The sequence below is a fragment of the Gorilla gorilla genome, chromosome 4, assembly GCF_029281585.2.
Source record: "Gorilla gorilla gorilla isolate KB3781 chromosome 4, NHGRI_mGorGor1-v2.1_pri, whole genome shotgun sequence".
NCBI lineage: Eukaryota > Metazoa > Chordata > Mammalia > Primates > Hominidae > Gorilla > Gorilla gorilla.
Genome location: NC_073228.2, coordinates 103,653,175 through 103,681,014, shown reverse-complemented (window position 1 = coordinate 103,681,014; position 27,840 = coordinate 103,653,175). Strand labels below are relative to the sequence as shown.

The 27,840-nt window shown below is 42.4% G+C and overlaps 1 protein-coding gene and 3 pseudogenes across 10 annotated transcripts in view; all 4 read right to left on the bottom strand.

Moving 5' to 3' along the window:
- LOC101146628 (putative inactive beta-glucuronidase-like protein SMA3) overlaps nucleotides 1–27,840 on the bottom strand; it is a 244,541-nt gene that overhangs the window by 100,974 nt on the left and 115,727 nt on the right. For 8 of the 10 annotated variants that reach the window (XM_055387289.2, XM_063706674.1, XM_063706670.1 and 5 more), the window contains 4 exons: nucleotides 24,145–24,332; nucleotides 20,000–20,143; nucleotides 18,648–18,732; nucleotides 16,036–16,107 (listed from right to left, as the gene is read on the bottom strand). In XM_055387289.2, the coding sequence (XP_055243264.2) occupies nucleotides 16,036–16,107; nucleotides 18,648–18,732; nucleotides 20,000–20,143; nucleotides 24,145–24,332 (489 nt within the window). Of the gene's footprint in view, nucleotides 1–16,035; nucleotides 16,108–18,647; nucleotides 18,733–19,999; nucleotides 20,144–22,365; nucleotides 23,091–24,144; nucleotides 24,333–27,840 lie in introns of those variants that run through there. The other 2 variants (XM_055387290.2, XM_063706675.1) reach the window with 2 other exon arrangements.
- Nucleotides 4,951–7,059, bottom strand: LOC134758568 (NADH-ubiquinone oxidoreductase chain 5-like; annotated as a pseudogene).
- Nucleotides 9,330–10,737, bottom strand: LOC129533626 (ATP synthase subunit a-like; annotated as a pseudogene).
- On the bottom strand, nucleotides 10,909–11,607 carry LOC129533625 (cytochrome c oxidase subunit 2-like; annotated as a pseudogene).

Sequence of the window (27,840 nt, the reverse complement as noted above, 5' to 3'; positions counted from 1 at the left end):
AAGTATAGTGTAAAGCAGTGCATTTCAAACTGTTTTAAGCAACTTAACCATTTTTTGCAATGAAACTTTTATGGAACTGCTATATATAAAAGGTAAACTCAGAACAGATCTGTTTGAATAATGGTAAAGGGGCTAAACTCAATCTATCACATACCCTGACCTTAGTGGCAGCCAAGAGATTGTTTCTTAGAAAAATGTTCTAATAACTAGACTAGATGATCTCAAAGCTCTGTTCATGCCTTTGGTTTTATAAGGTAATAAAGCTTTCTAGAAACTGCCTAATATATTATCAAATTGAATAGTTACTTACTGTCCATTCATTCCTAGGCTCTACTTACAGTGCTTTACCCCTTCCAAAAATAAAGAAAAACCTTTGAAACTAATTAAATTTGTAAATTTGTCACTAAATTTAAAAAAGGTATTTAAATTAAATTAACTATGATTATTTCCTCATTTCTACTAGTTAGTTTTTTTGCTAATTACCTCAAGGTAATATTTCCCAGAACCAATTTCTGAGAATCTCAAAAAACATTATGAGCTGCTTATTTATATCTCTTATGGTGTCTAAAAGTGAAAAAAAATTACTAATAGGAAAAATTACTCATCCCTAACATTATAATTTTATAATTTTTTAATGTCTGAGATTCTCATGTAGATTTGGGATAATGCACAGATTTTTATTTTGATCCAGGAGCAATATGTACATATACGTAAATACATGGGCCGAAGGTTGTTTGGCTACATTTATTCAAGTCAATAGGGAACCCAAAGGGATTCTGGAGGTTTTTTCACTTTTATATCTAACTACTAAATCTCATTCTTTCCAAAAGTCAATGAAAATCCAAATAAGTATTAATGAAGCGAGCAAAATATTTTAAGAAATTCGGCACAGAAATTTCCCACCCAGAACACATTAGATTATTTCTGTTAATCTTCTGCAGTGTTTTTAGTTGCATTATGTCCCTGTGTGCTATGCCACATGTTTAAAATCAATATAAAGAAAAAGCAAGGTCAGGTCATTTGTCCTATAAGCAAACATAAGTAAAATAAGTCTTTGCCCAAAAAGAGAGTTTCTCATTGATATTTTAACTAATGTTAATGAAAGTTAAAAGAACTTTTATTTAGTTTATGTTATTTAAAATAAATTGTAATAGACATGCAGCAATTTCAAAACTTGTCATTACAATCTTCCCAATGATGCCATTTCCTTTTTTGTTCTCCTTGATCTTTATTACATAATTTTAATCTCTCATTGCTTAAATTGTTATTGTTATTGGCTTGCTAAGTACTTTTCTTCTTCTTTTTTTTGATCCAGAGATGCTACTTTTAATTTTGAAGGTTACTTGCACAATATAGCTGCTGTAGATAATGCCACAAAATAGGGAATTGGAAAGTGCCAAGAACTATTTCCTTCAGTCCCTGGTAACAGTTCATGACACTTAAAAAAATTACTGTCAGCAGAATATTGAAGATAAATAATTTTCTTTATATTTCTGCAGAAATGCAAAAAATAAACCTTTGATCTAAAGTGATGTTTATTAACCTGAATGCGAGATGAACTATAACATTCATCTTGAGTAATATTTTGTACTCATCTAGAACCTTTTATCTTAGATGCTAACAAAATTTAAATACATTAATTCCTTACAAGACTCCTGTAGCTAGGTAATAATTTTAATTTCTCCTTTATCAATGGATAAATCAAGACACTGAGATGAATTCAAAGTCATATCAAAAGTCAATTCTGACTGAAAATGAGAGTTGTGGTTTGAATGTCTAGGTTTCTACTATAAAGTTGCTATTTTTAATCCCAAACAGATTTTTTGAAGTATGACTTTTTCAGAATATATTTTTCTAAATGATAGTAGAACTAATGCAAATATTTCTTCAGTAAACAAGAAAAAATTTTACTTCTAAATATTACCTTAAGATTTTCTAACATATAAACTGAATAGTTATATTGAAGAAACTTGTTGAATATTTACATGCTCAACAACAAGGAAAGAATATAAGAAAGCTTATAGAAAGGTGGAATCTTACTGTGAGTATACATTTACAGTTTAAGACCAATTTTCCTTATGGATGTAATGTTTAATCAATAATTTGCTCAGGCCAGGAAACAGTGATGATCAGAAAAGTGCCTATAAGTTGAGGTCTACTCTGATCACATTGTTGTGAAGAATGTTCATACTGGTATATGTAATTGAAAGTTATAGTTACATAAAGAGTGGCTCTCCCATTTCAATTGCAGATAAGTCTACAATTAGATATAGATTCTTCTAAACATTTGTATATAATCACACTTCACCAATCATTCATATGAGAAGTCATCTGTCATCTCCCAGTCTATGTCAAATCCTGTACAATACGGTTTTGTAGCATCATGCCACTCTCATAGTAATTAGCAAGCTGTACATTTATACTTATTTGCAAAATTGTTTAATTATTTCTCTTCAGTAACAGACTGTATCCTAGACTGGATTGGAGACAGTATCTGTTTTCCACTCCATTCCCAATGCTTGGTACATTAGCTTTCCCAGATTAAGTATGAAAATATTAATACATTAAGACATTTTAATTGGAATGGGATATTTGGCTTAATTGTGCTTCAAAGATATTTTTCCAATTGTGTAATGTTATTATGTAATTATGGCAAAGCACCCCACATCATTTATTCATACAACATAATGGGACTAATTGTAATGAATAATGGAAAAGGGGATAAACTCAATCTCTCACATACCCTGACCTTTGCGGCAGCTAGGAGACTCTTTCTTAGGAATATTTTTAATAACTAGACTAGATGATTTTTAAAGTATAACAATGCTTCCAGCATTTTGTTGCCTTAAGATGCCATTTGGAAAATGAACCAAATACTCTATCTAGATTAATGTAAATGTATTAATATAACTTACTCTGAGATTATATTGCCATTATTAAAATACATGTGAAATATCATAAATTAATTTAACGGATCCCTTAAATAAAGCCCACGTAGTTTGGGTGAGAAAACTTTTTCCCTCAGGCAACTGTCAAGCCCTTTGTTACATCTCTAGTTTAAGTTCCTTTTGGATCTTTGATGCCTACTGTTAGATGTGGGAGAGGGAATGGATTCCCAGAATGGAGTCATATAGACCAATTCAGTGTACATCCTTTGAAACTGCCCAGGATTCATGAGATTGCTTTAGTTAACCATTTTGGGGAGTAGCTGAATTTTCAAACAGACCATAGTATTTTACTTTATTAACTAAGCTAAAGTATTTTATGCTGCATTAACTTGTTTCAATTAAACAAGCATTAAAAAACTTGGTGGAGTCAACAAAAAAAGAAATTGCACCAAGTATTATTATGCTGTAGAACAAAATGCTTAAGCACAGTCAACATGACTTGAATTTTAACTGAAATTTGGAAGGAATTTGCTGTTTGTTAAGACGGCTATTTTCTTAAACATCTCCACCCCTATGTGCACATGTGTGCCAATGAACACATTATATCATTGAGTGCATTGTACACATCAACAAAGGCGAAAGTAGCAGAGCAATTATTTAACACTGCCCTTATAAATCACAAGTGGTCCTAGCCTGTAGTCAGGACAGGAACTCAAGTCTTGTGACTCTGAGTCTCGTGTTCATTTTACTGAAGTGCTCTTAGAAGGTCTGTGCTATAGAACTGTCTTTCAGGCTCCCACAGTGTGTAGCTATATAATCTCTCCCAGTGGCTGATTTCTTTTAAAACTCTATATTGGAGACATGAAAGTCTTACTTTTATTTGAAGTATAATTTACTCCACTAATTTAAACTCATATGCAAATATTAAACATCTCAAACTTATTCATAATGGCATTTACGGTATTTGACAGTGTAAGGTTTGTGTGTGTGGTTTAGCCGTTCACATTAATTTCAGATACATCCAGTTTCTCAAAGAGGCAGCAAAATATCTTTTGCTTAATATAGACTCATTTGGAAGAGAAATCTTCAGATTTTATTTTTGGATATCATAATGAATGCTGCTGATTACTGTGGCTCCTCAGAAGGATATTTGGCCTCATGGGAGAACATAACCTATGAAGGCTGTTGCTATGGTTGTGAGTAGAAGGATAATGCCAGTGTTTCAGGTTTCTAGGTAGAGAAATGAGCCGTAATATAGGCCTCGGCCGATGTGTAGGAAGAGGCAGATGAAGAATATTGCGGCTCCGTTAGCGTGGAGGTAGCGGATAATTCAGCCATAGTTCACGTCCCGGGTGACGTGGGCGATCGATGAGAAGGCAGTTGAAGCGTCTGGTGAGTAGTGTATGGCTAGGAATAGTCCTGTGATGATTTGGAGGATTAGGCAGGTGCCAAGAAGTGAGCCGAAGTTCCATCATGTGGAGATATTGGATGGGGTGGGAAGGTCAATAAATGAGTGGTTGATTAATTTTATTAACGGGTTGATTTTGCGTATAGGGGTCATTAGTGTTCTTGTAGTTGAAATGCAAGGATGGTTTTTCATATCATTGGTCACGGTTGTAGTCTGTGCGAGAATAATGACATATGCTTTATTTTTATGGAGTGTGGGTTTAGTAATGGGGTTTGTGGGGTTTTCTTCTAAGCCTTCTATTTATGGGGGTTTAGTGTTGATTGTTAGTGGTGTGGTTGGGTGTGTTATTATTTTAAATTATGGGGGAGGTTATATAGGTTTAATGGTTTTTTAAAATTTATTTAGGGGGTATAATGGTCGTTTTTGGGTATACTACGGCGATAGCTATTGAGGAGTACCCTGAGGCATGGGGGTCAGGGATTGAGGTCTTGGTAAGTGTATTAGTGGGGTTAGTGATGGAGGTAGGGTTAGTGTTATGGGTGAAAGAGTATGATGGGGTGGTGATTGTGGTAAATTTTAATAGTGTGGGAAGTTGAATGATTTATGAAGGAGAGGGGCCAGGGTTGATCCGGGAAGATCCTATTGGTGCTGGGGCTTTGTATGATTATGGGCGTTGATTGGTGGTAGTTACTGGTTGAACGTTATTTGTTGGTGTATATATTGTAATTGAGATTGCTCCGGGTAATAGATTATGTGATTAGAAGAAGGGTTAGGAGGAGTGGGAAGAAAAAAGAGAGGAAATAAAGTTTGATTATGCCTTTTTGAGTTGAGGTGGTGATGGAGGCGGAGATTTGGTATTGTGAAATTGTTTTAGGTAACAGTTTCTCTAGTCAAGTTAGGTCTAGAAGAAGTAGGGGTAAATTTTGGCTTGCAAGAAGGCTTAGGTAAGGGATTGTGCGATGAGTAATACTGGGGTAGCATCCGAGTATATTAGAAAAGTAAAATGTATATAGTGGGGTTTTTATTTTGAGTTTGTTGGTTAGGTAGTTGAGGTCTAGGGCTGTAAGGAGTCCTAGGGAGGTGATGCCTAGGGCTGTGAGTTTTAGGTAAAGTGGGATTGTTATTTGGGGAGTGGATGCGGGGAAAATGCTGTTGGTGATGAGAAATCCTGCGAAAAGACTTCCGATTGTTAGGCGTTTAATGGGGTTTAATAGGGTGGGGCGGTTTTCATTGATATTGTTAAGGGTTGGGAAGCGAGGTTGGCCTGTTAGGGTGAGAAGAATTATTCGAGTGCTGTAGGCGCTTGTCAGGGAGGTGGTGATGAGAGTAATAGATAGGGCTCAGGCGTTGGTGTATGATATGTTTGCGGTTTCGATGATGAGGTCTTTGGAGTAGAAACCTGTGAGAAAGGGTATTCCTGCAAGTGCTAGGCTGCCAATGGTGAGGGAGGTTGAAGTGAGGGGTATAGTTTTGAGTAGTCCTCCTATTTTTCGAATGTCTTGTTCATTGTTGAGGTTATGGATAATGGATCTGGAGCATATAAATAGCATGGCTTTGAAGAAGGCGTGGGTACAGATCTGTAGGAATGCTAGGTATGGCTGGTTGATGCCGATTGTGACTATTATGAGTCCCAATTGGCTTGAAGTAGAGAAGGCCACGATTTTTTTGATATCATTTTGTGTGAGGGCGCAGACTGCTGGGAGTAGGGTAGTTACAGCGCCTAAACATAGTGTGAGGGTTTGGGTTGGCAGGCTATTTTCTGCTAGGGGGTGGAAGCGGATGAGTAGAAAGACCCCAGCTACAACTATGGTGCTTGAGTGGAGTAGGGCTGAGACAGGGGTAGGGCCTTCCATGGCTGAGGGGAGTCAGGGGTGAAGGCCTGGTTGAGCTTATTTTCCTGCTGCTGCTAGGAGGAAACCTAGTAGTGGGATAAGGATGGGGTTAGCACTTAAGAGGAATATTTGTTGTGGTTCTCATGAGTTGGAGTGTAGGAAAAATCATGCTAGGGCTAGGATGAAGCCAATGTCACCAATACAGTTGTATAGGATTGCTTGGACGGCTGCTGTGTTGGCATCTGTTCGAGCATACCACCAGCTAATGAGTAAGAAGGATATAATCCCTACGCCCTCTCAGCCGATGAAGAGTTGGAATAGGTTGTTAGCTGTAACTAGGATTAGTATGGTGATTAGGAAAATAAGCAGATACTTGAAAAACTGATTAATGTTTGGGTCTGAGCTTATATACCATAGTGAGAATTCTATGATGGATCATGTGACGAATAGTGCTACAGGGATTAATATTATGGAGAAATAGTCTAGTTTAAAGCTTAGCGGGAGTTGTATTGTTTGGGTTGTTGCTCAGTGTCGGTTTGAGATAATAACTTCTTGGTCTAGGCATATGAATATTGTTGTGGGGAGGAGGCTAATAATAAAGGCGGATGCAATAATTGATTTTACATAGTGGGGGTATGAACTCTTTTTGTTAGGGTTGATGAAGGTGGCAATGATGGGGGCAATTAAGGAAGTTAGGGCTAGGATGGTTATGGTGGCATACATGGTTATTACTTTTATTTGGAGTTGCACCAAAATTTTTGGGGCCTAAGACCAACGGATGGCTGTTATCCTTTAAAAGTCGAGAAAGCCATGTTGTTAGACATGGGAGTATGAGTTAGCAGTTCTTACGAGCTTTCTCGGTAAATAAGGGGCTGTGAGCCTCTGTTATCAGATTCACAATCTGATGTTTTGGTTAAACTATATTTACAGGAGGTAAAACCGGTAATGATATCAGGGTTAAGGGATAGGAGGAGGATGGGGGATAGGTGTATGAATATGAGAGTGTTTTCTCATGTAAATGAGGGTTTTATGTTGTTAATGTGGTGTGTGAGCGAGCCTCATTGTGTTGTGGTAAATATATAGAGGGAGTATAGGGCTGTGATTAGTATGTTAAGTCCTGTGAGTAGGAGGGTGATGTTTGATCAGGAGAATGAGGTCACTAGTACGAAGAGTTCTCCTAGTAGGTTAATGGTGGGGGGCAAAGCGAGGTTGGCGAGGCTTGCCAGAAGTCATCAAAAGGCTATTAGTGGGAGTAGGGTTTGAAGTCCTTGAGAGAGAATTATGATGCGGCTGTGGGTTCGCTCGTAGTTTGAGTTTGCTAGGCAGAATCATAAGGAGGATGTAAGTCCGTGGGCAATTATGAGAATGACTGAGCCGGTGAAGCTTCAGGGGGTTTGGATGAGAATAGCTATTACTACGAGGGCTATGTGGCTAATTGAAGAGCATGCAATGAGTGATTTTAAGTCTGTTTGTCGTAGGCAGATGGAGCTTGTTATGATTATGCCTCATAGAGATAGTATGAGGAAGGGATAAGCTATGTGTTTTGTCAGGGGGTTGAGAATGAGGGTGAGGCGCATTATGCCATAGCCACCTAATTTTAAGAGCACTGCAGCGAGTACTATTGAGCCAGCGATGGGGGCTTCAACATGGGCTTTAGGGAGTCATAGGCATTTTTACTATGAAAGCTATTGTGTATGCTAGTCATATTAAGTTACTAGCTCAGGAGTTTGATAGCTCTTGGGCAGTAAGGGTGAGTAATAAAATATTTAGTGAGCCCAGGGTGTTGTGTGTGTGGATTAATGCGATGAGTAGGGGGAGGGAGCCCACTAGGGTATAAAATAGGAAATATGTGCCTGCGTTTAGACGTTCCGGTTGGTTGCCTCATCGGGTGATAATAGCTAGGGTGGGGATAAGTGTGGCTTCGAAGAAGATGTAGAATATAATTAGTTCTGTGGCTGTGAATGTTATAATTAAGGAGATTTGGAGGAAGATTAGTATAGAGAGGTAGAGTTTTTTTCGTGATAGGGGTTCGTTGAATAGGTGGCGTTGGCTTGCTATGATTACGAGGGGTAGGAGTCAGGTTGTCCGTATTAGAAGGGGGGTCGTTAGGGGGTCGGAGGAGAAGGATAGAGAATAGCTATATAGGTTGTTGTTGATCTGGTTGAAAAATAGTAGGGGGATAATGCTGATAATTAGGCTGTGGATGGTTGTGTTGATTCAAATTATATGTTTTTTGGAGAATCATGTTAGTGGTAGTAATATGATTGTTGGAATAATTAGTTTTAGCATTGGAGTAGGTTTAGGTTATGGGCGTAGTCCAAGCCGTATGTGTTGGAGATTGAAACTAGTAGGGCTAGGCCTACTGCTGCCTCGCAGGCAGCAAAGACTAATATGGTGATAGGCACGATGTTGGCTAAGAGGGAGTGGGTGTTAAGGGTTATGAGAGTAGCCATAATAAATAGTGACAATATTATTTCTTCTAGACATAGTAGGGACGATATCAGGTATGAGCGGTATACTAATATTCCTAGAAGTGAGATAGTAAATGCTAGTATAATATTTATATAAATAAGGGGCATTTGGTAAATATGACTATCATAATTTAATGAGTCGAAATCATTCGTTTTATTTAAACTATGTACCAATTCGGCTCAGTCTAATCCCTTTTGTGATCATTCGTAGGCTAGGCTTAGGGTTAGGATAATGATTAATAAGAGGGATGATATGACTATTAGTGGTAAGTTGGTTGTTTGTAGGGCTCATGGTAAGGGCAGTAGGAGAGCAATTTCTAGGTCAAATAATAGAAAGGTGATGGCTACTAAGAAGAATTTCATGGAGAAAGGAATGCGGGCAGGGAATAGGGGGTCGAAGCCACATTCGTAAGGGTTGGATTTTTCTATGTAACTGTTGAGTTGTGGTAATCAGAATGTAATAACTATTAATAGTAGGGCTAGGAGGGTATTGACTATTAGAATTAGGGCAAAGTTTATTACTCTTTTTTGAATATCATCAAAACTCGTTAATTGGAAGTTAACGGTACTGTTTATACTAAAAGAGTAGGATCCTCATCAGTAGATTGAGACGTATAGAAACAGTCAGACTACATCTACGAAGTGTCAGTACCAGGCGGCGGCTTCAAAGCCGAAGTGATGTTTAGATGTAAAGAGAAATATTAGTTGGCGGATGAGGCAAATAGTGAGGAAAGTTGATCCAATGATGACGTGGAGTCCGTGAAAGCCTGTGGCTACAAAAAATGTTGAGCCATAGATGCCGTCGTCGGAGATGGTAAAGGGCGTTTCGAAATACTCTGAGGCTTGTAGGAGGGTAAAGTAAACACCTAGTAAAATTGTAATAAGTAACGCTTGAATTATTTGGTTTCGATTATTTTCTATTAGGCTATGGTGGGCTCAAGTGATTGAGACTCCTGATGCGAGTAGTACGGAGGTGTTCAGAAGTGGGACTTCTGGGGGTTCAGTGGGGTGATGCCTGTTGGAGGTCAGTGTCCTCCTAGTTGGGGGGTAGGGGCTAGGCTGGAATGGTAGAAAGCTCAGAAAAATCCGGCGAAGAAGATTTCTGAGGTGATAAATAGGACTATTCCATATCGGAGACCTTTTTGGATGGGTGGTGTGTGGTGGCCTTGGTACGTGCTTTCTCACATTACATCACGTCGCCATTGGTATATGGTTAGCGCGTTGGTTAGTAGGCCTAGTGTGAGTAGGGTTGTGGAATAGAAGTGGAATCATATGGCTAAGCCAGAGGTTATCAGGAGGGCTGAGAGGGCCCCCGTTAGGGGTCATGGGCTGGGTTTTACTATATGGTAGGCATGTGATTGGTGGGCCATTATGTGTTGTCGTGTAGGTAGAGGCTCACTAGAAGTGTAAAAATGTAGGCTTGGATTAGGGCAACAGCGATTTCTAGAATAGTTAATAGAATTAGGATTATGAAGATGATGAGCGTTGAGGGGAGGTTAACAGTTGATATTGCTAGTGTGGCACTTCCAATTAAGTGCATAAGTAGGTGGCCTGCAGTGATGTTAGCAGTTAGGCGTACGGCTAGGGCTACTGGTTGAATAAGTAGGCTGATGGTTTCAATAATGATTAATATGGGAATAAGGCGTGTAGGTGTGCCCTGTGGTAGGAGATGGGCTAGGGCATTTTTGGTTTTAGAGCGAAGGCCTGTAATTACTGTACCTGTTCACAGGGGGATGGCCATGGCTAGGTTTATAGATAGTTGGGTGGTTGGTGTAAATGAGTGGGGCAGGAGTCCGAGGAGATTAGTTGTGGCAATAAAAGTAATTAAGGATATTAGTATGAGAGATCAGGTTCGTCCTTTGGCGTTATGTATAGCTATTATTTGTTTTGAGGTCAGTTGAATTAGCCACTGTTGAGTGGTAATCAGTCGGTTGTTGATGAGGTATTTGGAGGTGGGGATTAGTAAAGGGGGAAATAGAATGATCAGTACTGCGGCGGGTAGGCCTAGAACTGTAGGGGCAATGAATGAAGCGAATAGATTTTCGTTCATTTTGGTTCTCAGGGTTTATCGTAGTTTTTTATTTTAATGGGTTTTGGTGAGGGGGGTGAATGGTAATTTGTATTTAATATTTTTAGTTGGGTGATGAGAAATAGTGTGAGGAGTATTGGGGTAATGATGGTGGGTCATACAGTGGTGTTTAGCTGTGGCATTTTCACTGTAAAGAGGTAGTGATTCTCTTAATCTTTAACTTAAAAGGTTAATGCTAGGTTAGCTTTACAGTGGGCTCTGGAGAGGGGTGAAAGGTGCGTTATAGGGTGAATACGGGTCCTATTTCAAAGATTTTTAGGGGAATTAATTCTAGGACGATGGGCATAAAACTGTGGTTTGCTCCACAGATTTCTGAGCATTGGCCGTAGTATACCCCTGGTCGTGTAGCAGTGAATGTGGTTTGGTTCAGGCGTCCGGGAATTGCATCTGTTTTTAGGCCCAGTGTGGGGACAGCTCATGAGTGTAAGACATCCTGTGATGTAATTATTATACGGACGGGGGCTTCAACTGGGAGGACCACCCTGTTATCAACGTCAAGGAGTCGTAGGTCACCTGGTTCTAGGAATAATGGGGGGAGTATATAGGAGTTGAAGATTAGTCCACCATAGTCGGTGTATTCGTAGGTTCAATAACATTGATGTCCAATTGATTTGATAGTAAAGGAGGGGTCGTTGATCTCGTCTGTTATGTAGAGGATACGCAGGGATGGGAGGGCGATTAGGACTAGGATAATAGCGGGTAGGATCGTTCAGACGGTTTCTATCTCTTGGGCGTCTGAGATACTAGTATTAGTTAGTTTTGTTGTGAGTGTTACGAAAAGGGCGTACAGGACTAGAAAGCAGATGAGAAAAATGATTATGAGGGCATGATCATGAAAGATGATTAGTTCTTCTATGATAGGAGAAGTAGCGTCTTGTAGACCTACTTGTGCTGCATGTGCCATTAAGATATACGGGGTTTAACCTGTAACTTAACTTTGACAAAGTTATGAAATGGTTTTTCTAATATCTTTTTGAAAAAGTCATAGAGGCTGTGGGGTTGGCTTGAAACCAGCTTTAGGAGGTTTGATTCCTTCCTTTTTCGTCTAGGTTTTATGTATATGGGTTCTTCAAACGTATGATAGGGTGGAGGGCATCCATATAGCCACTCCAGGTTGGTGGAGGGTTGTTCGATTATTAGGGCTTTTCATTTTGAAGCGAAGGCTTCTCAAATTATAAAAATTATTAGTATTACTGCTGTTAGGGAAATAAATGAGCCTGCAGATGACAGAATATTTCATGTGGTGTATGCATCGGGGTAGTCCGAGTAACGTCGGGGTATTCCACATAGGCCAAGAAAGTGCTGTGGGAAGAAAGTTAGATTTACACCAATGAACATGATAGCAAAATGAATTTTGGCATAGGTTTGGTCTAGAGTGTAACCTGAGAACAGAGGGAATCAGTGGATAAAACCCCCTATGATGGCGAATACAGCTCCTATTGATAGAACGTAATAGAAGTGAGCTACGACGTAGTATCTATCGTGCAGTATGATATCTAATGATGAGTTTGCTAATACAATGCCGGTTAGGCCACCTACAGTGAAGAGAAAAATGAACCCTAGGGCTCAGAGTACTGCAGCAGATCATTTGGTATTGCTTCGGTGGAGTGTAGCGAGCCAACTAAATACTTCGACGCCAGTGGGAATAGCCATGATTATGGTAGCAGAGGTGAAGTAGGCTCGTGTGTCTACGTCTATTCCTACTGTAAATATATGGTGGGCTCATACAATAAATCCTAAGAAACCAATTGATATCATAGCCCAGACCATGCCTATATACCCGAATGGTTCCTTTTTTCCGGAGTAGTAAGTTACAATGTGGGAAATTATCCCGAAGCCTGGTAGGATAAGAATATAAACTTCGGGGTGGCCAAAAAATCAGAATAGGTGTTGGTACAGGATAGGGTCTCCTCCTCCGGCTGGGTCAAAGAAGGTGGTATTGAGGTTGCGGTCTGTTAATAACATGGTAATGCCAGCAGCTAGGACTGGGAGGGATAGGAGAAGCAGGACTGCTGGGATTAAGATGGATCAGAAGAAAAGGGGTGTTTGGTATTGAGTTATGGCAGGGGGTTTTATATTGATAATTGTTGTAATGAAGTTGTAAAGTTCTAATGTTGTAATGTTGTAATTGTTGTAATGAAGTTGATAGCTCCTAGAATAGAGGAGATGCCTGCTAGATGCAAGGAAAAAATGGTCAGATCTACGGAAGCTCCAGGGTGGGAGTAATTTCCTGCTAAGGGAGGGTAAACTGTCCAACCTGTTCCGGCACCGGCTTCCACTATGGCAGATGCGAGCAGAAGGAAGGAGGGAGGAGTCAGAAGCTTATGTTATTTATACGGGGGAACGCCATGTCGGGGGCACCAATTATTAGGGGAACTACCCAGTTGCCAAAGCCTCCGATTATGATGGGCTTTTAAATCACACTCCTTTGAAAGAGACTTTTAGTCTCCAATTTCTATTCTTCCATTCTCTCTTGAATATTGCACAAACAAAATTTTTCCCTGCTATTTTACTGCAACTGCGGTCGGCGATGTACCCAATAACCTGCATTTGCTAAATGCTTGATAAATTCTCAAAATTTGCTATATATCGGCAGAATTCGATAGCGTTGGTTACTGTTTTATCACTGATATACTTTCTTTACTTGACTTCTAGGACACTATACTCTCTGATTTTTCTTTTCTGTCACTGGTTGTCTTCACAATTCCACCACTAATTCTTTCTCCCTTTCAGGTAGACATAGAAATCCCAGAGTGTCAGTCTGCATAATTACCTTGGTGATTTCACACCAGCATGTGGCATAGATATCATCAATATGGTGATAGCTTTTGGAATTATATATTCAGCCTAAATATTCCCCATGAGCTTCTATATCCAGCTGCCTGATCAGCATTTCCACATAACCATAGAGCAGTATCTCAAACTTCAAAGGTCTGAATCAAAGTCCTGATCTTTCCCTTAACCAAACCTGTTTCACTTAAAATCTTCCCCATTTCAATAAGTGGCATCTCTGTATTTTCAAGTTCTTAGTTTAAAACGTTTGTGTCATTCTAGATTCTTCTACATGCAATCCAGTCAAATCTTTCAGCAAATCCTGTTGACTCCACATTCTGAAAACTCCTCTCCATCCTCATTGATCTCATTATGGTGAACTATTCTTACTTTTATTGTTGCACTAGCCTTCTTTTAAGCCTATGTGTACATATTATCTATCTGTCTATATATATATATATATAATCTCTTTAAAATACATATATTTAAAAATATATATATATCTTTAAAAAATTCACGTATTTTTTTCTGTTTACTCACTTGTTAGAAGGCTTACAAAGACATAAATTATTTTTCTGTTTTCTCTATTTTCACTGCGTTATTCCCAGCAACTAAAAGGGTATGTGGTGCACCAAAAGTGTTCAGTCTTTTCAGTGAAATAGTGAACCAAGAGATTAGTTTTATTTTCCTGCAAGATTCATTATGTGAAAACTTAAAACCTAAGAAAGAGTTTGAAAGTTTACTAATATGAGAAAAGATAGGGACGTTTTAGACTACCCTAAAAATTCACAAGTATGAAATGCTGGGTATTAAGTTGATAGATTGTTGTTAATAATTAATATGTCAAAAAAATTCAGTACTGAAATTTGAGAAATCCCTGAGTAGACTAAGGCATATCTTCCTTTTTAGTTCAGAAATGAAATGACAGTTAAAAATAATATACTAGCAACCATACAGGAAGATGGAATTAATATTTAAATTTTTAAAAATGAAATAAGCACAAAATTCCATTTTAAGCAATGAATAAAACATAATAAAAACTTTTTACACATCTGCAATATATGTAAAAACGTTTCTATAACCTTATACAAAAGCCTTTAAAAGTGATTTTGCACAATAGCAACACTAAGCAAGAAATTTGAGTGAAAAATGCATATGAAAAAGAATTCAAGATGATCAATACACACATGAAAAGTTATTTAACCTCACTAGTAACCAGAGTAAGTTTACATGGTTCTCTGTATTATATTGAGAGTGATTGAAAATACAGACAATGCTCAGTTTTAAGAGAGGAATTAGCCTGTGAAAAAGCCCTGATAAGATAAAGTTTAATATGTTCAAGGCATGAAAGACAGCCAGTGTTTCTGGAATACAATAAATGAAAGAGAAAACTTAAGCCATTGTAGACTACAGGAAAGAGGCAGATTTATTTTGAAGTGAAATGGAGATATTCTTAAAGTTGTATGCAGGCAAATGATAGACTTTGTTTAAATTTTTGAAAGATGATTGTGGCTATTGTGTGAGGATTATATGAGAGCAACAGAAGCGTGGCAGCTCATTAGGTGGTGTCAACGTTATTCTATGTGAAAGATCATGACGTTCTGTACCATATGATATCTGTGAATATGGAAGAGAAGAATAGAGAAACCTTTGGGAGGCCTAATTTTCAGATCTGGCTGCTCAGGTGATATAAAGAATGAGGGGTGAAGAAAGAACAAGCCTTATTTTCTGGTTGAATACCACAAAATGCTGCTGCTGCTGATGAAACAAACAAAAACATTAACAAGAATTTAATCAACAAACGGTGGTCATGCCAAAAATTATTTAAGACGACACACTGCAAAAGGAAGCACAAAGTAAATAAGTTTTCAAATCTTGAAGTTTATACTAAAAGAAACTAAAAAGAGATTTTGACAAATTTAGAAACAATCCTAGAATTTGCATAGCATTTCGTATAACAAGATTGAAGATGAAAGAAACCTTTCTAAACATTAACTAATAATAAAGGTCTTCATCAGCCATGCTAGAAGAAAGACTGAATTACATTTTGTATTTTTGTAAAGACAATGCTATTATACAATTTTCATCATATGACATGGTAATCAGGAAAAATACAAACAAAATGTAAGAAAATGTATTATAGACGGTGAGAAAGTTAAATGGTGAAAATATGATTTTAAAAATATTTCTGGTGTTCAAAATTTGTAATTTTATAAAAATGGCTATTCATTGTGATTTATATAGTAATGTTTGGACTTAATGTGACAATTGCAATTTTGCCTTTTTTTTTTTCTTTACACAGAGGACACATCAAATTTTCTAACTTTCAAAACCTGATACACCTAAAGCAGGCTGTCTTAACGTCTCAGATAGAAGTTTTCTAAACATGTTTTCTTAAAGAAATAGGCAGTTTATTTAAAAAATGAAATAGGCTTCTGAGATTTCAACAGAAAATAATTTTAGTATTTTAATCTTGTATAACTGGTCAGAGAGGAGACATTATTTCAGGATCATTGGAAGTATGTCTGAGAAATATCAGAGAGGGTCAAATCATTGGAAAAATGATGTTAATTACCTGAGGATTTTGCAGCATGATGTAAAGCGAGGCTGGTGTATAAGATCAGGTCTGGAAGGCTGGACTCCAAATCTAAGATAAAAGTGTCAGTAAAAAAGATGAAATGTGAAGATGAGGGGAAGAAAACCAAAATAATGTATATAAAATTATTTACAGTTGAGGTCTGTTTGAGGGTTTAAACCTGTCAGGGGATACTATCATATTGCATATGAATGGCTCTTTTGTGACTTGTTAAAAATGGAGTTATTTACAATACAAATAACTAAGGATTCCCTGAAGTTCAGAATGTAAAGAAAGTCCTTTAAGATGCTCAAAGCTGTGAAAGCAGTGCCTGTTAGGAAAAAATGTGCAAGTAAAATCATCACCTTCATAAGCTACATATGTCTTTAAAGTGCAAACATTTCTCAGGTTAGGTATTTCTCTGTGACCCATTTTATTTGCATTTTGGGTGAGTTCACGGTGAAATAAGAAGGTTCTCAACGTTACTATCATCCTGGGTATTAATTGACCATCAGTCTGTTTGATCATGACGAAAACTAACACAACATTAAAATACAGTAATAATGATCATATTGAATGATCATTATTGAATGACTCTGAAAAGACTCGTTATAACTATATTTAAGGAAGAACAAATTTCCACAAGTTAAATTGTTCAGAGATCTGATTTTTTTGTCTGTTTGTTTTCACTGTCCCTGACATCATGATGCCAAATAAACAGTTTTTCTCAATTATTATTATATATAAAGTTTAAAAGCCAGTATAAATCATCCCATGCGTTCTTTTTATGTACAAAAAGTCTGTGCATTAAATAGACATCTGGGTACTTGTGCTTTGATAGTTTAAACTTGTTTTTATGTTAATCGGAAAAAGAAATGTTAGTTTTTAAGAAATAATATTTAAAACATCAAAATCATTTAGCGTTTAGTATTACACTCCAATTTTCTTAGTTGAGGAAAGTCCTGTTTGATCTGAAGATTATATGTTGTCCCTGAACTTATTTCTGATTTTGTGATGAGCATTGCATTTTTTTGAGCATTTTAGAAAATCTTATAATGCATATATAAGATCACTTGAGCCCAGGCGTTTGAGACCAGCCTGGGCAACATCATAGGACTCCATTTCTACAAAACAAAACAAAAAGCCTAGAACGAGAAGAGCTGCCTCTCGGCGCTGAGAACATCCAACTGCACCAATTTAGATCCTGAAATTACCCTGCCCCACAAGCAAAAAACATGGTCACAAAGTGGCCCAAAGGAGGCAGGCCTGTGATTGCACACTGACGCTCACGACGTGTGCAGCTGGGAAGGGCTGTGAGAGGCAGAGCAGCTGCCAACACGCAGTCCTCAGCCAAAACCCAGGCCCCCGCCACTGGAACTGACTCCTCTCCAGGCAGCACTCCCAGCGCTGGGCATCCCCTCACCTTGCCCTGGAGAAGCGCTCCCACCCAAGGAGCCAATGCAGTCATTCTCGCAGATAATCTTTTTTCGCTTTGTTTGGAAGACAGAGTCTCGCTCTGTTGCCCAGGCTAGAATGGAATGGCACAATAGTGCCACCTCTGCCTCCCACGACCAAGCGCAGGCATGGTGGCATGTGCCTGTTATCCCAGCTACTTGGGAGGCTGAGGCAGGAGAATTGCTTGAACCTGGGAGGCAGAGGTTGCAGTGAACTGAGACTGTGCCACTGCACTCCAGCCTGGGCAACAGAGCAAGACTCTAGCTTTAAAAAAAAAAAAAAAGAGAATGCTACTATCAGCCAGGCATGGTGGCTCATGCCTGTAATCCCAGCACTTTAGGAGGCTAAGGCAGGAGGATCACTTGAGCTCAAGAGTTTGAGACTGGCCTGGGCAACATAGTGAGATCCCATCTCTACAAAAACATTTAAAATTAGCCGGGCACAGTGGTGTACACCTGGAGTCCCAGCTACTTGGAAGGCTGAGGCAAGAGGGTTGCTTAGGCCCAGGAATTCAAGGCTGCAGTGAGCTGTGATCACACCACTGCACTCCAGCCAGAGCAACAGAGTAAGACCTTGCCTTCACAAAAAAAAAAAAAACTCAGGTTCCAACCCTGGAGTTACTAAATCAGGATCTCAGAATGCAGAGATCTGGCATTTCAAAAAAACTTCCCCTGGAGATTCTGATCAGCCAGGTTTGGGCCAGATGAACTCTAAGCTCACTTAAACCTTTGACATTTTATGAGTCTATTAAATCCAGTACAAAAAATGCTGAGTCCAAACTGAGCAAAACAAATCCCATCTCCCTATGCCCAGCCTCCTTGGATTCAGAAAGCCACACTGCCTGGAGAGTAAGCAGAGAGAGAATTGTCATTAACCCAAAGACCATCTTTGAAAACAGACTGGCTGCGGTTGAGTGCAGTGGCACATGCCTGTAACCCCAGCCCTTTGGAAGGCCGAGGCAGGAGGATCACTTGAGCCCAGGAGTTCGAGACCAGCCTGGGCAACATGGCAAGACCCTGTCTCTATCTTTCTAACTAAAAAAAAATAAAAAGCTCAGACTGGCAGCACATGGTTCTTTCCAGCTGTTCCCATGAGCAGGCTTCAGGACAAGCCCAGGCAAAGGCAGGGAGAAATGGGATGGGGACCCCCAGGCTCACCCCCTTGTCTGCTGCGTAGGTGGAGTTGGTCACAAAGGTCACAGGCTGGGAGGGGTCCAAGGCTTTGGTGTGAGCAATCACCATCCTGTCCACAAAAGAGAGAAGACACAGGTTCCGTCAGTCCGGGAAAGGCTCAGACACCCTCCCATCCTCTCTGTCCCATCTTCCCCTGCCAGAACACAACTGGGGGCCAGGCACGATGGCTCACATCTGTAATCCCAGCACTTCAGGAGGCTGAGGCAGGCAGATCACTGAGGTCAGGAGTTCAAGAACAGCCTGGCCAACATGGCAAAACCCCATTTCTACTAAATATACAAAAATTAGCCAGGCATAGTGGCACGCATCTGTAACTCCAGCTACTCGGGAGGCTGAGGCACAAGAATTGCTTGAACCCGGGAGGTGGAGGTTGCAGTGAGCCAAAATCAGGCTACTGCACTCCAGCCTGGGCCACAGAGCAAGACCCTGCCCCAAAACAAACATACAAACAAACAAAAAAAAAAAAAAGAAAAGAAAAAAAAAAACAAAGCACAGAGCCACTGCTTTCTTCCCTAACTTGAGATGTATTTTACATAAGGGCATGTTCCTCTAGTCCTAGACCGAGCTCTCTAACGTCACTCTTTCTCCCCCACCCCTGAATCCAATTCCCCCAGAGGCGTAGCCACCCTGCCAGGTACACAGAGCTGAGGTCACTGGACTGAACACTGCCAAAAATGAGGTTCACTTCCTGAAATAGCTCTTGAACACTGGAGTGAATGGGCTGTGGATTCAGGTGGAATATTTATTAATGCATCAAGCAAACAGGTAGTGCGAGGTGGGAGGTAGGCACGGGGCTGGGTGCCAGGTGCTCAGTAATGACTCAAATCTAAGTCCACAGGTCCTGGGCAGTGGGAGTGGAGATGCATGCACAGAAAAACGGTGCAAGTGCCAGGTGAGGTGGCTCACGCCTAGAACCCCAGCACTTTGGGAGGCTTACTTGAGACCAGGTGCTTGAGACCAGCCTGGGCAACATAGCAAGACCTTGTTTCTACAACAAATTTAAAAATTAGGGCCGGGCATGGTGGCTCAAGCCTGTGAGCACTTTGCGAGGCCGAGGCAGGTGGATCACGACGTCAAGAGTTCGAGACCAGCCTGGCCAACATGGTGAAACCCCATCTCAACAAAAAATAAAGAAGAAAACTAGCTGGGCACGGTGGCGTGAGCCTGTAATCCCAGCTACTCGGGAGGGTGAGGCAGGAGAACTGTTTGAACCCCGGAGGTAGAGGATGCAGTGAGCCAAGATCGCAACACTGCTCTCCAGCCTGGGCAACAGAGCAAGACTCTGACTCGTGGGGAAAAAAAATATTAAAATTTACCCTGGCAAGGCAGCGCACGTCTGTGGTCCCAGCTATTTGGGAGGCTGAGTGGGGAGGGTCGCTTAAACCCAGGAGGTCGAGATGGCAACGAGCTGTGATTGCACCACTGCACTCCAGCCTGGGCAACAGAGTGAGACCTTGACTCTGAAAAACAAACAATGAAAGAAATGTTGCGAATGGAAATGACAAGTGGTGGCAGGAATTGGGCACTCTATGAGACAACAGACACATCCCAGATTGGAGAGTCAGGGACAGGCTCTTAGAAGAAATGGCCTTTACACTGAGTCAAGTTAACCAGGCGGGATGAAGGGAAGAGGCTCCCAACAGAGGGACCAGTCCGTGCTCAGAGCTCCCAGCATCTGCCCAAGGCCTCCACAGAACAGACTGTTTTGTTTTGTTTTTTGTTGTTGTTTTTTTGAGATACAGAGTCTCATTCTGTAGCCCAGGCTGGAATGCAGTGGCATTATCTCAGCTCACTGCAATCTCTGCCTCCCGGTTCACCTGAGGCGATTCCCCTGCCTCAGCCTATCTAGTAGCTGGGATTACAGACGTCCACCACCATGCCCAGCTAAGTTTTGTATTTTTAGTAGAAACGGATTCACTACCTGTTGACCAGGCTGGTCTCGAACTCCTAACCTCAGGTGATCCACCCACCTCAGCCTCCCAAACTGCTGGGATTACAGGCGTGAGCCACCGCATCCGGCCTAGACTGTTGTTGAATCTGGTTTTCTTCTTCTTTCCTCAGTTCTTTTCTTTTACATCTTCCCCCCATCATTGCTCTGCCCATCCGAAGGCTGTGGCTGGCACAGGACAGAACAGAACCTCCTAGCCTCAAGTTCCAAACCCACACTCTCCAACAGCCAGGCTCTCAGATGGGAAGCTTCAGAGCCTTGTGACAGCCTGGCTGAACCTCTCCAGCCTGGGCGCTCCCTCCATTTCCTGCCCTGGAAACAGGCATCTCCTCTGGCCACCTCCCAAAGAAGCCTGTCTGGAAGCCTCAGGCACCCGTTCCTGGAAGCCTGTACTATTCACAACAAAGGGCCTGTCCACCCAGTCGTGCTGAGCACACCCCTATTCCCCCGAGCTCTGAATTGTCCTTTGCCCAGGCTGGGACAACATCTCAGAGCCTTCTGCCTGCTGCAGACTCGGCTCAGCCCAAAGCACTCCATGAAATTGGGGTGTGGCATCTGCCTCAAGGAGCATTTCTACAACCTCTGCTGCCTCTACCGCAAATGAAAACTCCACCTCTGAATGCCGAGTTAGAACTGTACAATTGTAAGGAAGAAAAGTTGGGCAGGACTGGTGGCTCACAACTGTAATCCCAGCACTTTGGGAGGATGAGGCAGGCAGATCACCGGAGGCCAGGAGTTCAAGGCCAGCCTGGCCAACATGGTAAAACCCTGTCTCTACTAAAAATACAAAAATGAGCCGGGCAGAGTGGCTCACGCCTATCATCTCAGCACTCTGGGAAGCCGAGACAGGCGGATCACCTGAGGTCAGGAGTCTAAGACCAGCCTGGCCAACATGGTGAAACCCTGTCTCTACAAAAAATGCAAAAGTTGGCCGGGCACGGTGGCTCACGCCTGTAATCCCAGAACTTTGGGAGATCGAGGTGGGTGGCTCACAAGGTCAAGAGATGGAGACCATCCTGGCCAACATGGTGAAACCCTGTCTCTACTAGAAATACAAAAATTAGCCAGGCATGGTGGCACGCACCTGTAGTCCCACCTACTTAGGAGGCTGAGGCAGGAGAATCGCTTGAACCTGGGAAGTGAAGGTTGCAGTGAGCCGAGATCGCACCACTGCACTCCAGTGTGGGCAGCAGAGCAAGACTTCATCAAAAAAAAAAAAAAAAAAGCAAAAGTTAGCTGGGCGTGGTGGCACACATCTGTAATCCCAGCTACTTGGGAGGCTGAGGCAGAAAGATGACCTGAGCCTGGGAAGTCGAGGCTGCAGTGAACTGAGATCGTGCCACTGTACTCCAGCCTGGGCAACCAGAGTGAGACCCTGTTTCAAAAAAAAAACAGGCCAAGCGCAGTGGCTCATTTGTGCCTGTAATCCCAGCTACTCAGGAGGCTGAGGCAGAAGAATCACTTGAACCCAGGAGGCTGAGGTTGTAGCGAGCCAAGATCGTGCCACTGCACTCCAGCCTGAGCGACAGAGCGAAACTCCATCTCAAAAAAATAGAAAAAGAAAACTACAATTTGGGTGGGTAGATATTTAGTTCCCTGAACCGTCTGGGTATGGACGGCCCTCCCATTGGGCTGGGACAGGATGCTGATCTCGGATAGCACACGGCCACCACAGTCTGCCATCTGCCAGGGTCTCCTGCCTGATCCGGCCCAGGGCAGGCAGTGGGCACTCACTTGAAGGAGTAGCCGGCATCCAGGAAGGACGCAGGCTTGTTGGCCACAAACCACATCACCATGGCGGGGTGGTTCTTGTCTCTGCGCACCGGTTCCTCCACCACCCACATATGGTGATGCATAGACACGTTGTTGAAGAGTTGCCAGCGGGCCAGGAGGGAAGGGACAGAGGGTCACGGTGTGGCCCGCGGGCTGGCCAGGCAGAGCGGGTGTGCAGCAGGGACTCATGGCAGCATCAGGCCCACAGCGGGACACTCATCGATGACCACAATCCCATACCGGTAACATATCTGCAGCATCTCCTCCGTGTAGGGATAGTGGCTGGTGCAGAAGGTGTTGGCGCCAAGCCAGCAAAGCAGGTTGAAGTCCTTCACCAGCAGCGGACAGTCGAAGCCCTTCCCTTGGATCTAGGGCACAGCAGAGCCGAGTGACCCCTGTCCCTGTCGAAGCGGCACTTCCTCTGAGAGCCAGGACCCTGGAGAGCCACGCCATGAGGCCCCCTCTCCAGCCCAAGCACCGGCTCCACCATGGGGTGGTTTGGAGCCATTTGCCTCATTGCCTTGAGCTGCCCTCAACTGCAGGACACAGGGAAGGCTAAAGTGGAAGGTGACCAGAAGCAGCCCCCACGAGGACCCAGGAGCCCCAACGCACGTCCGCATCCTCATGCTTGTTGATGCCGTGGAAATAGAAAGGTTTCCCACTGATGAGGAACTGGCTCTCGGTGACGGGCACAGTGCGGAGCCACACAGGGGGTGTGTAGAAGTCAAAGGCCCCAGTGACTTCTGTGCAGTCAGCCACACCTACGACAGCCAAAGTGCCAGGTGTGAGCGCCCTGACAGCCTGAGCCCCATCTGGCCTGCCCTACAGCAGGAAGACCCCTCGTGCATGCACCCCAGCAGTCACCTCTCGGCCTGCAGAGAAGCAGCAATCAGAGGCTCTGCCCTTCACTGGCTGACCCTGGGACCTGCCCTTCAAAATTGGGCCTTCTCCTTGACCAGATGAGGTGGCTCATGCCTGGAATCCCTACACTTTGGGAGGCTAAGGCAGGAGGATCACTTGAGTTCAGGAGTTCAAGACCAGCCTGGGCAACAGAGTAAGACCCCAACTCTATAAAAAGGATTTTTTTTTGAGACAGTCTCACTCTGTCACCCAGGATAGAGTGCAGTGGCATGATCTCAATTCACCACAGCCCCTGCCTCCTGGGTTCAAGCAATTACCCTGCCTCAGCCTCCCGAGTAGCTGGGATTACAGACGTGCACCATCATGCCCTGCAAATTTTCGTATTTTAGTAGAGACGCGGTTTCACCATGTTGGCCAGGCTGGTCTCCAACTCCTGGCCTAAAGTGATCCGCCCGCGTCAGCCTCCCGAAGTGCTGGGATTACAGGCATGAGCCACCATGCCTGGCCTACAAAAAAAATTTTTTTAATTAGCCAGGCATGGTGGCATGTGCCTGTAGTCCCAGCTACTCAGGAGGCCAAGGTAGGAGGATTGCAGCTCAAAGCTGCAGTGAGCTGTGATCAGGCCATTGCATTCCAGCCTGGGTGACAGAGTGAGACCATCACAATAAATAAATAAATAAATAAATAAATAAATAAATAAATAAATAAATAAAAATAAATAAATAAATAAAAAATCTGGGCCTCCCATCAAGGGTGGGAAACATCAGAAAGCTCAGAGGACCACACCTGCCCATTCACCTGTCCTGGGCTCCTGCTGAAGCCAGGGCTACCAGATGGGGGCAAAAGACCTCCCTTAAGCAAGTCCCAAACCACCATTACCTCCCACGAGTACAGGTAGGCGGGGTGTTCATGCATCAGGTACGGCCACCAGAGGTTGGCACCCAGCACCTTCAGCTGGCCCTGGGTCCCAGCCTGGTAGTCCACGACTTTGTTTTCTGCATTCAAAAGACACACTTCCAACTTGAACTGGTTACTGCACTTGACGGAGATCTGGTAATTCACGAGCCCTGCAGGAGGCAAGAGAGACCAGGGCTTAGGGAGGGACATGACCTGGGTCACACAAACGGGAATGCCCCACAATGACCACTTCCAGGCACTCTCATTTGCTTCTGTTGCTTTTTTTTTTTTTTTTTTTTGAGATAGAATCTCACTCTGTCGCCCGGGCTGGAGTACAGTGGCATGATCTGGACTCACTGAAACCTCTGCCTCCCAGGTTCAAGTGATTCTCCTGCGTCAGCCTCTGGAATAGCTGGAATTACAGGCACCTGCCACCACATCCAGCTAATTTTTGTATTTTTAGTAGAGATGGGGTTTCGCCATATTAGCCAGGATGGTCTTGATCTCCTGACCTCGTGATCCGCCTGCCTCGGCCTCCCAAAGTGCTGGGATTACAGGCTTGAGCCACCGTGGCTGGCCCTGAACCAAGGCGCCCGGCCCGCTTTTTTTTTAATTTAATTTTTTAATTTTTTTTTTTTTTTTTTTTTTTTTGAGATGGAGTCTCACTCTGTCACCCAGGCTGGAGTGTAGTGCTGCGATCCTGACTCACTGCAACCTCCACCTCTGGAGTTCAGGTGATTCTCCTGCCTCAGCCTTCCGAGTACCTGGGAATACAGGAGTGCACCACCATGCCCGGCAAATTTTTGTATTTTTAGTAGAGACGGAGTTTTGCCATGTTGGCCAGGCTGGTCTCGAACTCCTGAACTCAGGTGATCCACCCGCCTCAGTCTCCCAATAGATTAGATATATTATTAATGAATTGCTTCCTTTAACACCCTATTCATTGAATTTTCCAGTAAACCACAATTACTAATTACTCCTGAAATCAGAAAAGATGTTAAAAAGATTTTATAACAGTATCCTATGAAATCTACTACTTTCAAGTAATAGTAGTTGAATTACCAAAACCCGTCACTCAAGCCAATGACTACAATTAAGATATCAGTAACATTTCCTAGATAAATAAAGTCAATTCATTATATTTGCATCTGGAAAATAGAGAAAGTACATATAAGCCATGATTTTGAAGTCAAAAGAGAGAGAATATTTGGCAAGGAGGGGTGAGTTATAGTATGTAATTATAACATATAGTAGTTTTTTGTATGCTGGTAACTAATCTTAATTTCCTACATTTTTATGTAGGTTTCTGCTATTCTTGTCCTATTTTCCTAATCATCTTTCTACATGGATGACTACATAAGTCTGAGAATACCAAAAGAGACAGACACAGAACCAATCGGATTCCTTTCTTCTTGAAGCTTCTGCACAGCAAAAGAAACTATCAACAGAGTGAACAGACAACCTACAGAATGGGAGAAAATTTTTGCAACAATGCACGTGACAAAGATCTAATGTCCAACACTGATAAGGAACTTAAACAAATTTACAAGAAAAAAAAATCTCATTAGAAAGTAGGCAAAGGACATAAACAGACACTTCAAAAGAAGACACACATGTGGCCAACCAGCATAAGAAAGAAAGCTCAATATCACTGATCATTAGAGAAATGCAAATCAAAACCACAATGGCATACCATCTCACACCAGTCAGAATGGTTATTATTAAAAAGTCAACGCCGGGCATGGTGGCTCACGCCTATAATCCCAGCACTTTAGGAGGCCAAGGCAGGCAGATCACATGAGGTCAGGAGTTCCAGACCAGCCTGGACAACCTGGCGAAACCCCGTCTCTACTAAAAATACAAAAATTAGCCCAGCGTGGTGGCGGGCACCTGTAATCCCAGCTACTCAGGATGCTGAGGCAGGAGAATCGCTTGAACCCGGGAGGCAGAGGTTGTAGTGAGCCGAGATCATGCCACTGCACTCTCCAGCTTAGCTGACAGAGCGAGACTCTCTCTCAAAAAAAAAAAAATTATATTTGAATTTTGTTTAAATCGCTAACACATACTGGGCATTTAATAACAAAAAAAGGACATGAGATTGTGATCCTTATGAGGGTTTGAGAGGCATTTCACTAGGGTTCAACATAGAGCAGTCTGAAACACACTGTAATAATTTAATCCAATGGCTCATCTACAGCACCTAAAAAGATTACAGCAGATTCTCATTATTCAGTGTAGTTACGGTCTAGAAAGTTCCATGAGCAAATAAAAAGGTTTCAGCAAGCTACTGGTCACATTTTTGTAAGCTTACCAACACCTACTTTTGTTGTATGTGTGCTTATTTAATATATATTGTTGGCCAGGCACAATGGCTAACGCCTGTAATCCCAGCACTTTGGGAAGCGAAGGCGGGCAGGTCATTTGAGGTCTGGAGTTCGAGACCAGCCTGGCCCACGTGGTGAAACCCCGTCTCTACTAAAACTACAGCTTGCACTGTGTGCCTGGAAAAGCTGCAGACACTCAATGCAGCCAGAAGGGGGGGCTGTACCCTGCAAAGCCACAGGGGCGGGGCTGCCCAAGACCCTGGGAACCCACTTCTTGCATCACCTAGATGTGACACATGGAGTCAAAGGAGGTCATTTTGGAGCTTTAAGATTTGCCTGCTGGGTTTTGGAATTGCATAGGGCCTGTAGCTCTTTCACTTTGGCCAATGTCTCCCATTTGAAACCAGTGTATTTACCCAATGCCTGTATCCCTGTGTATCTAGAAAATAACTAACTTGCTTTTGATTTTACAGGCTCATAGGTGGAAGGGACTTGCCTTGTCTCAGATGAGACTTTGGACTATGGAATTTTGAGTTAATGCTGAAATAAGAGTTTGGGGGACTTTGGGGAAGGCATGATTGCTTTTGAAATGTAAGGACATGAGATATGGGAGGGGCCGGGGAAGAATTATATGGTTTGGCTCTGTCCCCGCCGAAATCTCATCTTGAATTGTAACAGTTCCCATGTGTCAAGGGTGGGGCCAGGTGGAGATAATTGAATCATGGAGGCAGTTTCCCCCATGCTGTTCTCATGGTAGTGAATAAGTCTCATGAGATCTGATGGTTTTATAAATGGGAGTTCCCCTGCACATGCTCTCTCCTGCCCACCATGTCTGACTAAATTTTGTATTTTTACTAGAGACGGGGTTTCACTATGTTGGCCAGGCTGGTCTCCAACTCCTGATCTCATGATCCGTCCACCCCGACCTCCCAAAGTGCTAGGATTACAGGCATAAGCCACCACACCCGGCCTCTTTTTTTTCTTTTTCTTTTTTTTATCTGGAGACTGAGTTTTGCACTTGTTGCCCAGGCTGGAGTGCAATGGTGTGATCTCAGCTCACTGCAGTCTCCACCTCACCAGGAGAGCAGGAATCTTCAGTGATCCACGGGCAGATCTGCAGCCATTGTGGGCACCTGTTCCTCCCGCGACCTTTGTGCCCGAGTCTCTCCCTCCAGTACCTATTGCACGACCCCCCACGTCCGCCTCCTGCCATTTCCAGCAAGTGCCTTGCCCAGGTACCTGGCTGCGCTTATTAATCCATTATGGTCGCTCTGTCACTGGTGCCATTATGTGCTCACGTGCCCACTCCCTCAGGTTGAAAGGCACGTTGCCCGGCAACAGAAGAGTCTGCTGG